The sequence below is a fragment of the Silurus aristotelis genome, assembly GCF_946808225.1.
Source record: "Silurus aristotelis genome assembly, chromosome: 12".
Lineage (NCBI taxonomy): Eukaryota > Metazoa > Chordata > Actinopteri > Siluriformes > Siluridae > Silurus > Silurus aristotelis.
The window spans coordinates 3,383,887-3,395,212 of record NC_139585.1 but is presented as its reverse complement, the minus strand read 5'-3'; the positions used below and the strand labels follow the sequence as shown (position 1 = coordinate 3,395,212).

At 41.4% G+C, this 11,326-nt stretch overlaps 1 protein-coding gene across 1 annotated transcript in view; it reads left to right on the top strand.

Moving 5' to 3' along the window:
* The window catches only part of zbtb4 (zinc finger and BTB domain containing 4), a 105,495-nt gene extending 95,891 nt beyond the window's left edge, over positions 1-9,604 (top strand). The window contains exon 3 of the mRNA XM_083557419.1: positions 142-9,604. Within this exon, the coding sequence (XP_083413545.1) occupies positions 158-5,197 (5,040 nt within the window). The 5' untranslated portion in view covers positions 142-157 and the 3' untranslated portion in view covers positions 5,198-9,604. The remainder of the gene's footprint in view (positions 1-141) is intronic.
* Positions 9,605-11,326: the final 1,722 nt, after the last annotated feature.

Sequence of the window (11,326 nt, the reverse complement as noted above, 5' to 3'; positions counted from 1 at the left end):
AGTAAAACTAAAACTGTCTTTTTTATAATTGTCATATTCGATATTGTTTAATTAAATAATTTACATTATGAGATGCAATGCTTGTGTCATTTTTGTGCCTTCTATACAAGCTTATTTAAATAGTTTTCTGTCTTTTTTCAGGTTTCGGGGTGGGGTCATGGTGTCCAGAATGGACGGCTGGCACCCCCACCATGCCATCATCATACTTTTGGAGCTAAATGTGCAGCACCTGGCTAGCAATGCTTCAATCAATGAGAAGACTCGATTTCACATCCGTCTACGAATCATCGTTGTGTACAACATCCAAATTCAAGGATTGAGCTTTTCTTCTTTCTTGAATGCCTGCCAATCTTCCATTCCAGTGGTGGACACAGTTCCAACTTTTACCTCACTCTGTTCAGTACTTCTGAACTTGCTGAACTGCATTCACGCATCTTGCTTCCTTAAGGGTCTGTTTGAAGTGGGTGGCCTGAAAAAGTGTCTCAAAGGACTAAAGGAAAAAAGTCAAATGAAACACAGAAATAAACAACTAAGAGGAGAAAGGATGGGAGAAGGGACAGATGAAGTGGATGGTACCAAAACGACAAGGATATCTCTCAGTTTTCCAATCAGCGCTGGACTGCCTGGTTTCTCTGCACAAAAGCACTGTCCAATAATTCATCCCCCTTCCTCTTCTATAGCATTTGATAGAGATGCTTCAAATAGCACTGCATGGAAGGAGGAAACTCTCAGAGACAAACCATTGTCCAAAGGTTCAAAATCAGACTACCTATCCTGCTCTTCCTCCTCCACTCTCCCCATTGATTTGACTGCACCTGTCAGTAAGAACTGCAAATCTACTATGTCTTTTTCTGTGGCTGGTAGTGGCCCCCACTTTCCAACATCTTCATTGCACACATCTGCTAAAATGGACTACTCAAGAGAGACATCTGGAGCTAGTCTGCCTAATGACTACCCAGAACACTCAACAACAGAGACTGCACATATCTTGTTCAACCTGAGTGCAAGAGCCTACCAAGGTCAGGTAACGAAGGACATAGAAAGCGCAAAAGGCAAAAAGCGTAAAGGAAACAGCCTACATGTGGAACTGAGCCTTCCTCTTCCTAGTATAAATCCACCATCCTCTTCCTCAAGCCCTCCTCCCCTTTCACCCCCTTCTGTCTCTCCATTGCCCCTCCCTCCTCCAACTTTCCATGACTCCTATCAAGCAGTGCCAAAACCGGAGCTGCTGTGTGGGGTATGCCACCGTCTGTTCAGCACCGCCTCATCCCTCACTGTGCACATGCGTCTTCATCGGGGTGGACGACTCCTCAGCTGCCGCCATTGTGGCAAAGCATTTATCCATAATAAAAGACTGCAGTCCCATGAGGCCACCTGTCGGCAAGCACTGCCAGCTTTCTCCATCCAGCCCAAACAAGAACCTTTGGAGGAGGGGAGCGTGGAGAAAACAAATGAGGCAACCGAGCCAGAACAGCCTGGACAAGAAACAGGACCTGGGCAACCCATAAAGAAAGGACGAGGCCTCCAAGGACATCATGCAAGGGCAATGTCTCACAGTGATACTCTCAGGGATGAGGATCACTTTGTGAAGATTGTTGATGGACATATCATTTACTTCTGCTCAGTATGTGAACGCTCCTACATGACTCTGTCAAGTCTCAAGCGCCACTCCAATGTGCACTCATGGCGTCGGAAGTACCCATGCCACTATTGTGACAAAGTCTTTGCTCTTGCGGAATATCGCACCAAACATGAGGTGTGGCACACTGGGGAAAGGCGATACCAATGCATATTTTGCTGGGAGGCCTTTCCTACTTACTACAACCTCAAGACACACCAGAAGGCATTCCATGGAATTAGCCCTGGCCTCATATCAAGTGAGAAAACAGCCAATGGGGGCTATAAGCAAAAGGTCAATGCACTTAAACTTTACCGCCTACTACCCATGCGCTCTCAAAAAAGGCCTTATAAGACATACAACCAGGCTATGGCTGATGAACTGCTTAAAGCTGACACATCGACTAATTTGCCTTTACCTCTAGGCTGCAGCCTTCCTCCAAGTCTGGGCCCAAGTAAACTGGACTCTTTCCTTAAGGACATTCATCCCCAAGACATTAAGCCAGATCCTGAGAGTTTTCTCATCAAGATGGACACAGAGCACTGCAGGAAGCTGGCACCAGCCCAGGCAGAGGTACCAGCAGAGGTCAGTGAAAAGGAAAGGGCAGATTTACATCTCTCTGGCAACAGCAGCGTCAAAGCCAAAAATGTGAAAAACCCAGAGATGGCCGTTTCTTCTGTCATTACATTTGGACATAGCAAACCCTCAGTCATTATGCATAGCACAGCACTCCCATCCTCTGTCATTGTTCAAAGAGATAAGACACCCTCTGGAGATGGAAAATGTCCTTCCGTGAGCAGTCATACGATGGATAAGACTTTGCAAAAAACATTTAAAAAGCATACACAAAAAGATCATACACATGCCCATAGCAAGTGGGACACAACCGGCACACATACAGATGTCACAAAAATTCAACATCCAACAGAAAAGATTCACAAGGGAAGAAAAGCTCATAGCAAGAGCGAGTCAAGCAAGGTGGTTCCTGTATCTGTAGGTTCAGAAGTCAAAGGAAGTGGGCCTCTTTGTCAAATCACTGTACGTATAGGGGAAGAGGCTATTGTCAAAAGGAGTATATCTGAGACTGACCTCATGAGAGACAAAAACCCACCAAGTAAAGAAAAAAAGAGTCACTTTCTACATGGAGACAAGAGAGAACCACGTCATACCCATCACCACCACCGCAAGCACCATGGTCACCGCAGTTCCTGCCAGGAAGAAAGAGATTCAACACTGCCAGGCAAGGTTAGCAAGTATTTTTTCCGACAAGAGGTCAGGGAGGACAGGAACGATTATGATGGAGAAGACAACCTGTGGAGACCCTATTATTCGTATAAGCCCAAAAGAAAGGCTTTGCATATGCAGAAGATCAAGAGCTGGCAGCGCAAAATGCACTACAAACGATCAATGCGGTTGATGAAGAGAGCGGAAAGACTAATGAATGATGTAAACAAAGATGGTAAAGGTTTAGAGGAAGAAGAAAAGGAAGACGTAAAGGAGGAGGAAAATGCAGTTTTTCATCAGGAGGAGATCAAAGATGACACTCAACCTTCATGTGTTCCAGAAATAACAGAAGAGAAGGAGAAAGAAAATGGGGCTCATGCAAAGTCTGACCTTTCTTTATCTACAACTTTATCTCAATCCACTTCTCAATACACTGTTTCCCCCACCATCAAGCAACATTGGTCTGGGGACCAGGCCTCTGAATGTGGATCTTGTGGTCGTTGGTTCTCCAGCTCAAGGAAGAGAGACAAACATGAGCTAACACATCTATTTGAATTTGTGTGTCTACTTTGCAGAGCTACTTTCCCTTCTCAGACCAAATTAGAGGAACATCAGAGAACTAGTCACCCAAAAAATAAGCGTCTGCCTACCTTTGCTTCATGCAATTCAGAGTCATCAAGCAAGGAAAATTCAACGGAATTAGAGGAGTCAAGCAGTACATTAAGCAGACGGTTCTTAGAAAAGGGGAGCACAGCTCGCTTGGGAAGAAGACCATTGACTAGATATACCTGCTCACAGTGCGATAAAGTATGCAAGACTGCTGCTGCGCTAAACTGCCACCTAAAGAGACATGAGCTAGGCAGCAATACAGAGACCATGCAGCCAGTGATAGACATGCAAAGTCATAATTCTGAGGTACAAGAGGTAGACAAAGTTCAAAGGACAGATTCAGACATTACACCGAGGCATGCACAGCCCATCCCAGTTATAAACTATCTCAAGTCAGATTCTCATCATACACAGAAACAGGCATGTGAAAGGAATAAAGAGCACCAAAGTTTAGCTACTGGTGAAAGTCCAAAGTTGGCAGCTATTGACAAAATTCAGAGTTCCCATTTGAGCACTGTATCTTCCCCAGTTCGACTCAGCCCAACACCAGAAAGGGCAAGAGTCATCTCCCCTAGTCTCCCCAGTGTGCTGGTGATGAATGAAGCAGAATGTCTTGACTTCCGAACACCTGAAAAACGAATTCTAGATGCACAGGATCAGAGGAGAAGAAGTTTCACACCCACTGACAGACCAAAGCAAATCTGTCAAGTCCAAATGGCAGACAATGTTAGAACAGATTCAGATCCATCGATATCCACGTTACAATCAGTCAAAGAAAATGTTTTGACTGAGCAAGATACTGAAATACACCAACACAGAGATATTGACATCAGTGATCCTTCACAAGAGGCTGCACAAGAGGCACAAGATCTTCGAGTTTCCAGAACGGCTTGCAGCATCCAAGCGGAGGATTTGTCCATGCCGACAATACTGGCAAGAGAGCGAGAGCTTTCCCAGCAAACTGCATACCAGTACTCAACCAACAGAATTCGATCCACAGACGATGTGATGCTCATAGTGCCCAAAGAGGAACCACTTAGCCCTGTGCCCTCGCCCACATGCTCTGTCATTCAAACCACTCACAAAGCCCCTCCACAACGGCACCCACAGTCCCCTAGTCACTCTCCAAGACCTTTGAACCTACAGTTGCGTTCCCATTTAGAGACTAATGAAGCACATCAAGGCATGCACAGAGCTGAGAAACAAATATCTGTGCTTCCAACAGATTCGGATCACAGTAGTGAGCCCCCCTCTTCTCGTTTTGCACTGCACCCCCAAGTGCCCCATTCAGAGCCAGAGACAAAGGACAGCTCCTCTTCAAGAGATCCCTGCCGAGAATCTGGCTATCCTGTTCAGGAGTATGCACTTCCGTTAATCATACCTGGAGGGTACTACTCTGGTAAGAAACAGGAGGACCAGATGCTCATGTCGTACCCTTCTGCGCCCTTGTCTTTTGGTGCACTGGGGAAGATGGTACCGCATACTGACTCAACAAAATTGCCCTTTTACACCGATCCTTATCAACTCCTCTATGGTCCACAGCTACTACCATATCCGTACAACCTCGCCACCCTGCCTATGGCTTTCAATATGATGGCACCAGGGGACAAAGTAGAGCCCTTACCCTTTTTACCCACTCTTTTCAACTATGCTGCAGTAGGTGCCCCGTTGCCCCATCCTTTAGTAGTGAACCCCAGCCTATACAATAGCAGCAGTAGCACAAAGCGAAACAGTGACAACCCATGAACATATGGGGAGCTGCAGCACTGAAGGAATATTGTACAGTTTAAAAAAGAGGACCAGACCTTAGAGCGAAGATGTGTGTTGTTGCTGTTTGTTAACTGAACTACTTGCACAGACGTTTTAAGTTTCTTTGGAAAAGTAGCAAAAACCATAGGTGTATGTACAAAACTAAATATAGTGAAGTAATGGAGAGGTGCCTTAGAGGTAGGGCCCTGTGGGTAAAGGGAAGGTTTCGATCCGGTGCGATTTTCTGGTCCAACGTGGACCTCTTCCCTTTGCCAAAGGCAGAACACACCTCTGACACACCACTTCCCTTTCTCTTTAGAAGAGATAGAGCTTGGATATCCGTCCTCGCAGATTTGTTGTAATAACTGGTATGAATATACATCTGGACAGCAAACAGGGTGTATTTTCCGAAAAAAGACAAAAAAAATTTATTTGTGTGCTTTCCACTAGTGACATTATACCAATAACAACTGTTTGTAGGTCTGACATAGGCTTTTATTACAGCAAATACAAATAATATAGGGGCCAAGCTCTTCATTCTAAAATGGACAGATACACACTCAGTTTATTGAAGGAAGACAATAGCATATAAGCAGTTCTGTCTGTGTGTGTGTGTGTGTGTGTGTGTGTGTGTGTGTGTGTGTGTGTGTGTGTTTCCACCTCTCACCATGCATGTAGTTCGGGGTACCTGTCTTTTTTACAACATGATGTAGGTTCTGTCGTGTGTATATTCAGTACTGGCTTCGATGTGAGTGTCTGCGCTGTGTGTGTGGGTGTCTTGAGGGTGATGTGTGCATGCACTGCACAGTTGTAGCCAGCAAACTTTTGTGCTATATCCGCCTTGTTCAACAGTTAAACAGATCTTGATATCGATGCGGATATATGAGCATCATTCCTGGACAAGCTGTTACAACTTTTTTTTTTGTAGATCAGCAAGTAGAAAAACTAGATGAGGTTCCTCTTCATCGGTCACAACTTAGCAGCTTCAATAGCATACCTACATGTCATTGGATGGAGTTTGTTCATATGTGATCTTTTTGTTTTGTTTTTAAACTAACCAGCATCGTGGTTGCTCGGTAATTTTAAGGCGATTAAGGATGGACTGCAATTTGCAATGTCATGTACATGGTATGTTTGTAGAAACATAGACGATTGTTAGGAGGATCAAGTGAAGAACTGGACACAAAGCTTTTCTTTAAAAAAAAAAAACACACATCCTCAGTTACCTTATCGTTGTTTCTATAAAGTAAAATAAGTTTAGTGGCCTTCTCCTCCCCAGTGCCCCCTGGTGTCCAACAAAGACACTCCATTCATTCGACCGAAAATCTGAATGAGACCGAGGTAAGAAGCAGATGAGAGCGAACAGAGAGAGTGGGAGGGAAGTGGAGCAAAGTGCAGCGAGTCTGTTATCGCCAGTAGAACTTCCATTACAAAGTGGCAGAAAATGGAGCTCTAAGCAGCTGGCGAATGCCGGTTTTTTTTCAGGCGGACGTGATCTAAGGAAGCTTGTGAGCTGGGGGTTCTGTTGGCTAGCCAACCGTCTCTCTCCACGTCTCCTCTGCAGTGCACAGAAACAGCAAGGGTTGACGTCAGCTCCTCCTGACGTCTGCGCGTGGTCTGAGTCGCAATTCCTAAGACTTGGGGGATAAAAAGAAAAAAAGAACGAATGAAAGAGAACGAAAAATTTGCTCACTGACCTGGAGTGGCCTGAACACTCCATTAGGACTTTCCTGTTTTTATATAATTATATATAAAAATACATATAAATATATATCTTTTTAAAAAGAAACAATATAATTTGTTTATTTTAACTATTTTTTTCCCTTTTTGATAGAGAGATTTGTGAGGATTGTGCTTGAAGGTGGACTTTCAAGTGCACACAAATATGAATGTAATTTTAGTCATGAGGTTAAACAACAACCATGATAAATGTTTTTCCGACTTGAAAAAAATAACATGTAATAACGAAACCGCTTTGAGGTATTCACATATATACAGTAGTCTTAGAAACATGTCTAGGAACTTGGATTCAATATAATCATAACGCATGAGCAGCACTCGCTTCTTCGTTATCCTCTCGCCATAACCATCGTCATTTCTGTTTCTTTTCCATGTGTGCTTCTGTTGATCGGTTTTTACTTTTTGTTTTGTTTTGTTTTTTGCCCTGATGGTTGGCTTGAAATACTATCTGCTGTAATTCTGTCTTTCATTTTTCTTTCTGACTAAAACCAAAAAAAAAAAAAAAAAAGACACACAGAGCACCCCCTCACCCTCAAGCTGGACTTCGTGACTTTGACACCTTTACGGCACATGCCGTACGCTTATAAAAATTCCCCGCAAACACAAATCACTCACACTGTGATTTTTTCCCCTTCCCTTTCCCTTCCCCTTCCTGAACATTTTATCCTGCCCTTCTGAAGTAAGTTCATTGAAGCCGCAGCACTGTTCGTTTCCGAACACAATGGGAAGATTTGTTGCTTTTCTTGGGTGTAGGTACTTTCACGTAGTGTGTCTCTCTGCCTGTATGTGTATGTGTGTGTGTGTGTGTGTGTGTGTGTGTGTGTGTGTGTGTGTGTGTGTTAGGACATATTTGAGGAAAAGGAAAACCAAAACAAGCACCATATCCCTTGAGGCTTGCCACCAAATCAGACTTTGGTTTTGGACCCCTACCAACCTGTTGTTAAATTTTCCTCACACACTTTCCTCAAGAGCAGTGTTGGGTTGGCTATCTGGTAGGATGGTGGTCAGAAGGTTGGGAGCTGAAATCCCAGCACCACCAAGGTGCCACTGATGGGCCCTTGAGCAAGGCCCTTAACCCTTAATTGCTTATTTGTGTAAATGAAATAATTGTAAAATAAGAGCATCTGCCAAAATGCCATCAATGTAAATGCAATCCGATTACGTCTGGAAACATATCCGTCCTCAGACTTCCGTTATTATTCTCTTTTTTTTAGGGTTTATTTTGACACCACCAACCTGCCTGTCAACCGCATAATTGCATCGCCATAACCGTCAATTTTTATTTATTTATTATTTGGCTTTGGAGTCATTTTAATCGAATCATTCCAGCTGTTAGAAATAATCATTCCGACTACTAAAGGAGCAGTGTGTCATTTTTTGAAAGATCTTAGGGGGCGGGGCTTATATTTCGGCGGGAAAAACTGCAAACCTGAATCTGCAAACCGAGCGTGACGGAATGCAAAGCAATACTGGGGGTGATTTTTTTTCTTACGATATTTCTGAAACGTTCGAATTGCAATGTATACCTTTATGGATCGACAGCGACGGGACTGTTACGTAATCAAAACCGTTAACGAATTAGTTTGCGTGTTCCGCAATGCTGCAAGGCACAAAACAGATATAAAATAAGTAAATTGCTCTTTATTTTAAAATATTTTTCCCACATGACCATTCAATGATCATTATAATTTAAACGATCATTAAATTTCCCAACACTGCTCATGAGAAACATATGGTCATAAACATAAAGCTGTTGCTGCTTCACAAACATGTCGAAGAAAAACAACAGACGTATAAACTAATCTTAAAACAATGAGCTCATCTGAAACCCAACACAAAATCTTATCGAATAAGCTACCAAGCTCACACATTCGTTCCTTTAATGTATGCACTTTACCAAAATTTCAAGTACCAAAACAAATTTGTAATTTCATGCACCAGTGTATAATTATTATTTTTATTATTAATAATAATGTATTATTATTGAAAAAAAAAACTCACAGTGTGAATGTTGAAAAACCAAGGACCTATTTTACTGTAAAAAAAAAATCTTTCTTTTATTTTTGCTTGAAAATACGGCACCAATATACGGTCTTTCGAGGCAAAACAACAGAGCGAGTGTAGGCGGCTTTGCCTCCATACTGTATCAAGGGTCACACAAGGGCCCTGCTCTCTACTCTGTTTGTTTTCTAGCTGTTCCTACAACGCAAATACTAGCAGCACACAAAGCAATTTATCCAGATGAAAACCAGCAAAGGACCCCAATAAAGACATGAATATTCAGTCCAAATAGCAAAAAAATTAAAGCTCAGTGACGTACTCTGTGTGTGTTTCAGCAAGGTCTAGTCGTAGGCATGTGATGGATTTCGTCCTGGTATTGTGAAAAATGTACAAGCTACAATCGTGCCATTGTTGTAGAGGTTTCACATATTCGGCCTGAAATGTTTCCTGAAACGGTCGGTTTGTTTCTCGTCAACGTGTCGTCTTCACACAAAAAAAGGTCACGTTGTTAACACGTTGCCAAATCATGCCTGTAATAATCTATATACATATTATTATTATTTTTTGTTCACTTTCCTTCATTTCTACTGCTCTAGTTCTTCAGTCTGCCTCTGTCCATGCTACAACCATACAAATAAAGTATTAACCTGATGACCTACTAAAGAGTTTTGAATCAGTTCCATGCTTGCGATGACGAATCACACAACTCTCCAGTAACTGAAACAAAAGTATTGTTTTTTGATGTATTTATTAATATACTTATTTATTTCCCAAAAGCATGTTAGATCCAAATCATTCATTAGAAAGTAAAAGAGATTCTGGGTTCTTTGTCTCATTTATTTATATATATATATATATAATTGCCAAACAGATTGTGATTTATGACACAATAGTATCTTTTTTGATTTGACATTGAAAGCAAAAAAAAAAAAAAGACGAAAAAGCTTTAATTTTTAAACCACAAAAACAAAACAAAACAAAAAAACGATACCAATACTGTATAATTATAATAAAATATTACATATTTGTTTTCCCTAAAGGTTTAATCACACAAAGTGATTATGATATAAATAGAAAAAATGCCAAGGTTAGATTTAGTAGAATAGAATTTAAGAGTGATCAAACAAACAAACAAACAAACAAACAAATAAATAAATAAATAAATAAATAAATAAATAAATAAATAAATAAAACTACAAGGCTAGATTAAAAAAGTGATTAATAAATAAATGCCTACATTAAAAAAAAATTAAAAAACCTTTTTAGTACGGAGCTTGACGGATTAAATTGTGTTTGATTTATTCGAAAATCATTCGATCACTGTGTTTTAAAATGTAAATTTCTAAAGAAGCAGATTCCAGTCCTGCTGCTGGATTGTTGCCAATCTACGGCCCTGTATAGCGCTACTCGTGTAACTCCACCCTACTTGCAATTGTTGGGAGATACAGCAAATTCTCCGACCATCCAATCAAAGGACATGAAAATGGAAATGTTATAGTACGCCCTCTACAGGACCTCGGTGTCACCATCTTGAAATCTGATTGGTTAAAACAGCCTTCGAGCAACATGAATTTGAAGCTACAGGCACCCGCAGTGTTCCTAATGAAGAGCTTACGGCACAAACAGGTGATATGACGGCTGAAATATGATTGGATAGAAAATGAAAACATGGACTACTTGCAGCAGCACAACCAAGAGTAATGTGATGAAGAGAATAGACTATTACAAATAATTGAATACATATTAATGGAAAAAATATTAAACGTAATATAACGTAAGATACGTCAGTGTTTTTGACAGAGGTTAAGACAGCACAGAAGGTTTAGCTGACCCTGACGGCCCACCACTGCCAAACACAGTGTGTAAGGCTCACTAACACACCCCACACACACACACACACACACACACACACACACACACACACACACACACACACACACACACACACACAGTGTCTGAGTTCACTGAAACAGGGAAACAAGCATCAGTCACCTCGGAAAGGTCGTCCACCGCTCAGACACTGACTAACAGGTCAATAATTCCTCACATTTTACATAAACGTGGTTACTCGAGTAACGTGCGATCATGAGCGGAAGAGGCGTGACATCGATTTTCAACACGTTACATCCTGAAATGTGATATACCTTCGTGATTATTATCAGTCGTGAGAAAGAATTAACCCATGACTTGCGAAACATTAAAACATAAAAAAATTTACGATCGTGTGAAGAATGACGTAAGGAAAAAGCAACGTAAAAAAACTCACGTGAAAATCAAAGCAATTATTATTATCATTTATATGAAATGACTTGCAAATAAATAAATCATGCACCAGAAAAAAAACATAAAAAAATAAACAAGTCGTGTGAAAATATAATATAAAAT